This window comes from Poromitra crassiceps (assembly GCF_964638095.1).
Source record: "Poromitra crassiceps genome assembly, chromosome: 10".
Lineage (NCBI taxonomy): Eukaryota > Metazoa > Chordata > Actinopteri > Beryciformes > Melamphaidae > Poromitra > Poromitra crassiceps.
The window spans coordinates 45,082,829-45,087,828 of NC_139631.1; the positions used below are offsets into that span (position 1 = coordinate 45,082,829).

The 5,000-nt window shown below is 41.8% G+C and overlaps 1 protein-coding gene across 1 annotated transcript in view; it reads left to right on the forward strand.

Annotated features, from left to right (window-relative positions):
* Positions 1 to 5,000, forward strand: part of prdm6 (PR domain containing 6) — a gene marked incomplete at both ends in the record, with an annotated part of 126,694 nt that overhangs the window by 106,615 nt on the left and 15,079 nt on the right. The window contains one exon of the mRNA XM_083643989.1: positions 994 to 1,170. Within this exon, the coding sequence (XP_083500115.1) occupies positions 994 to 1,170 (177 nt within the window). The remainder of the gene's footprint in view (positions 1 to 993; positions 1,171 to 5,000) is intronic.

Genomic DNA, 5,000 nt, shown 5'->3' on the forward strand with positions numbered 1-5,000 from the left:
CTTGAACTTTGACCTTCAACCATCAAAGTCTAATCAGTTTATCCTTGAGGGCAAGTGGAGGTTTGAGGCAAATTTTATGAAATTCCGACAAGGCATCCCTGAGATATGTTGTTAACAAACTTGGAAATGGCGTTGGAGAGGTCACAGTGACCTTGACCTTTGACCTTTGATGACCAAAATGTAATCCGTTCATCCTTGCGCCCAAGTCGACGTTTGAGCCAAATTGGAAGAAATTCCATCAAGCCATTCTTGATATATCGCTTTAACGAACTTGGGAATGGTGTTCGTGAGGTCACAGTGACCTTGACCTTTGACCACAAAAATCGAATCAGTTCATCCTTGAGTCCAGGTCGATGTTTGAGGCAAATTTGATGAGATTCCGTCAAGGCATTCCTGAGATATCGCGTTAACAAGCTTGAAAATGGCATTCGAGGGGTCGTAGTGACCTTGACCTTTGACCTTTGACCACCAAAATCTAATCAGATCATCCTTGCGTCTAAGTCGATGTTTGAGGCAAATTTGATTAAATTCCGTCAAGGATATCGCGTTAACGAACATCGGACGGACGGACCGACGTCGTACATTTAAACAAGAAACGCTGTGATGTCATATATCATAACATTTATAGCCTACGCTAATTTGCAATGTTTGCCCCTAGATGTTATTGTTAGAAAATATTAAAAGCAAATATACTTTAAAATATACAGTAAACAACAGAGAATCGAACACACACCCCTCCCCTGATATGTGAAGCGCTTTGAGTAAACGCACGTATACATCCATTCAATAATAATAATAATTATTATTATTATTAATATTTATTAATTATTATTATTATTATTAATTATTATTATTGTTAATAATAATAATAATATTATTATAATAGTAGTAGTACTAATAATAATAATAATTATTATTATTATTATTATTAATAATAATAATCATATTAATATTGGTATTATTATAATTATTGTCTGTCTTTCTGTCTCTCAGGCCGTACCAGTGTGGTCACTGCTCCCAGTCGTTCTCGCAGCCGTCGGAGCTGAGGAACCACGTGGTGACGCACTCCAGCGACCGGCCGTTTAAATGCGGGTACTGCGGCCGGGCGTTCGCCGGCGCCACAACGCTAAACAACCACATCCGCACGCACACCGGAGAGAAGCCTTTCAAGTAAGTAACAGTGAGTACCCCCGCTCGCCTGCCTCGCTCACACCACACACACACACACACAGACAACACACACACACAACACACTTGCACATGCATACACAAACACACACACACACACACACGCACGCACACAGAGACACACACACACAGAGACACACAGACACAACACGTGTGCATATGCACACATAAACACACAAACAGGAGAACACTGAGTAGCCCCCCCCCTCCCCTGCCCGCAGGTCAACACCCGCTACATTAGCAACTCCTTCTGCACATGCTAATGACTCAGGGTTGGAAGAGAAAAAAGTCATATCGAGTTCACTATTTACTGTAACCTGCACGTTTTAGTCCATTCGTGCGCACGAGATACAATTCTTTCCATCAATTTCGTTAAACTGTGCAGTTCATTCAACACTCTCATCATAGATTTGACCGTTTATTGCATAAATTGAAATACAGTTATGTTTGACGTTGAAGGCTCTGCTCCTTACAGAAGATGCTCCTCCCTGAACCGGCACAGCAGCAGCATGCTACTCCGAGCAGGGAGGGCCGCAAAAATCCCCCCATGGAGATACAAGATTCCAGATAAATGTAAAGCCATAGTGAGTAACAGAGGGAGCCTGAGCAAGACATGGAAAACATGTTCACATTTTGAGCTACATTATGCAGGCTCTTGAGCTAGAATACATTTTTAGCCTTTGAGCCATGCAGATTCTGGGCTAGAAAGGTGGAGGCTGGGGTGGTGGAGGCAAAGCATTGCCAGCAGCAGCAGTGTGAGGCAGCATGGGTGGAGCAGATTGAGTGATCCAATCAGTGGCTAACAGCTGGATACAGCTAGGGGGCGTAGCCTATGACTTCCGTGTCTTAAATAAAATTTTAGGAAAAAATTGGACTCGACTCAACTCAAGTCCCGTTTTTGATGACTTGTGACTTGACTTGACAAAAAATAAATTCCTTGAGACTTGACTTGGACTTGGAAGTTAAAGACTCATGACTTGACATGACGTGAGACATGATGACTTGGATGACTTGTTTGTCTTCATCAGTTTAAATATGTATTTAAATATGTTCAACATTGTCACCTGTCTTTGTAAAGTTATCCGGGATGCGAATGCAAGCTGGAATTGGCATTGTCATGTTTGGATGACTGGCTGTCAGTCAGTAACCTGACGCTGCCAGATGGACGGTATAGCTCCACATAGGTTTCACTAAACCAGTCGATCTGGGAATGAAGTCACCAGACCCGCTGACGGAGGCGGGCACTTTTTCCAAGCTACTTGGCAGGTGATTGGATGACCCATCTGTCTATCACCGCTGGTGGGTGTTAACTTCAACCAATCAGATCGCCGAAGGTGCCTGCCTGTGGATGATCTCCGTGGTATTCATTGATTGAGTCCTCACGGTCGTAAAGTCACCTTCGAAGCATTTAGTTAGATTATCACGAACTAGTTGTGTGGCTTAGCCTTCCCAAATGTTGAGGGTAGTTTTTTAGAATTTAATACATAGAATTGGGAACGTTACATTCAATTTCATTCAGACTGCCTGTCACTTCCGCGGCGGCAGCCATGCTGATGAGTGAAAAGAACTACAAAGACCATGTACCCACTACTTGCCCAGACGAGCCAGAGCCCGCCTACGGCCGCCGCTGATTGGTCGAGCCGGCATGGCTCGACCAATCATCTTAACTGCCTGTGCGGGTCCAGACCGTCACGGAGAACCAAATGAAATGTGACTTCACGTGACGGGCGGTTTACCAGGCTAGTCAGTCAGCTCCTCTCAATGGATGGTTTTGTTTTTTCAAGGAGAAGGCACTTTTTGTTTGATTACATGTATTTGACTGAATATCAATAATTATAATTCAAATTCAATTAATTGTCATACTTTTTGAACAGGTTACATAAATTGTATTATCACTATAAGACAGGTACTAATCCCTCTTTTCTTTAGACTGCAGTATCTTGGGTGGAAAAAAGTGACTTGACTTGGGACTTGACTTGTCTTAACTAAGCACTCCACTTGACTTGACATAACCTGTGACTTGACTTGACTTGCCCAAAACAAAATGCCTTGGGTCTTGGTTGAGACTTGGCCCAAATGACTTGGGACGTACTTGAGACTTGGACCAAAGTGACTTGGTCCCATGTCTGGTTTACACTGAATAGACACATATCCCCCAAATAGGTCAACCTATTTGACCTACTGTATGGAGCATGGATTATATCAATATGTGACTGAGTCTGTAGAAGCTGTGTAGAGAACATGGATTATATCAATATGTGACTGAGTCTGTAGAAACTGTGTAGAGAACATGGATTATATCAATATATGACTGAGTCTGTAGAAACTGTGTAGAGAACATGGATTATATCAATATATGACTGAGTCTGTAGAAACTGTGTAGAGAACATGGATTATATCAATATATGACTGAGTCTGTAGAAACTGTGTAGAGAACATGGATTATATCAATATATGACTGAGTCTGTAGAAGCTGTGTAGAGAACATGGATTATATCAATATGTGATTGAGTCTGTAGAAACTGTGTAGAGAACATGGATTATATCAATATATGACTGAGTCTGTAGAAACTGTGTAGAGAACATGGATTATATCAATATATGACTGAGTCTGTAGAAGCTGTGTAGAGAACATGGATTATATCAATATGTGACTGAGTCTGTAGAAACTGTGTAGAGAACATGGATTATATCAATATATGACTGAGTCTGTAGAAACTGTGTAGAGAACATGGATTATATCAATATATGACTGAGTCTGTAGAAGCTGTGAAGAGAACATGGATTATATCAATATGTGACTGAGTCTGTAGAAACTGTGTAGAGAACATGGATTATATCAATATATGACTGAGTCTGTAGAAGCTGTGAAGAGAACATGGATTATATCAATATGTGATTGAGTCTGTAGAAACTGTGCAGCAGAGAGCATGGATTATATGCAGACCATGTCACGATTTCCAGGACACACTTTCGCAATTTGCGCAAAGAGGAACAAATTGTATCTCGTGCGCATGAACAAATAAAATGAGAGCTTGCATATCGTCCGCACGTTACAGTAAACCCTGGACACGTTACAGTAAACCCTGGACACGTTACAGTAAACCCTGGACACGTTACAGTAAACCCTGGACACGTTACAGTAAACCCTGGACACATTACAGTAAACCCTTGACATCAACTAATTTTCTCCTGATAGCCACTCTCGGTGGTACATACTAATAGCGATGTGTACAGTATTCTAAAACCACTACAGCTGTATTCTGTTGGGTTACCTTAAAAACTTAAATTTTCATTAGAGATACTTGTGAAAAATGAGAAGATTACTTCTGGGAATAATTTTAAAGTGAATGCGAAAATTCAGAAGCCCGTTTAAATAATGGCAACTGTTCTGTGACTATAAAACACGGCATAGAACATTTGTGTAACTAACTTTACTGAACTTACTTGAACTTGTAATTTTCCACTGTTTCTTATCTGGTCTCTTGATACCTCCAGGGAAGACCCAGGGGTCTTCAAGCCCCAAGCCCAAGCCCCTAACCCCAAACCAGTGTGGTACTACCTAGCCTAGGTAAACCCAGCCTCCACGTGACCGCTATCTATGTGCTATCAGTCACTGATAGCACATAGATAGCGGTCACGTGGAGGCTGGGTTTACCCAGGCTAGGTACCGTCCCCTTGGGCAGTACTACTGTATATCTTGAGCCCTTTTCCCACATGCGTACCGGAAAATTACCTGTAAGTCAATATCGGACATTTCCCTTCACACTTCGGCTCGCGCATGTGGGAATCTATCAGCGAAATTGCCTGTA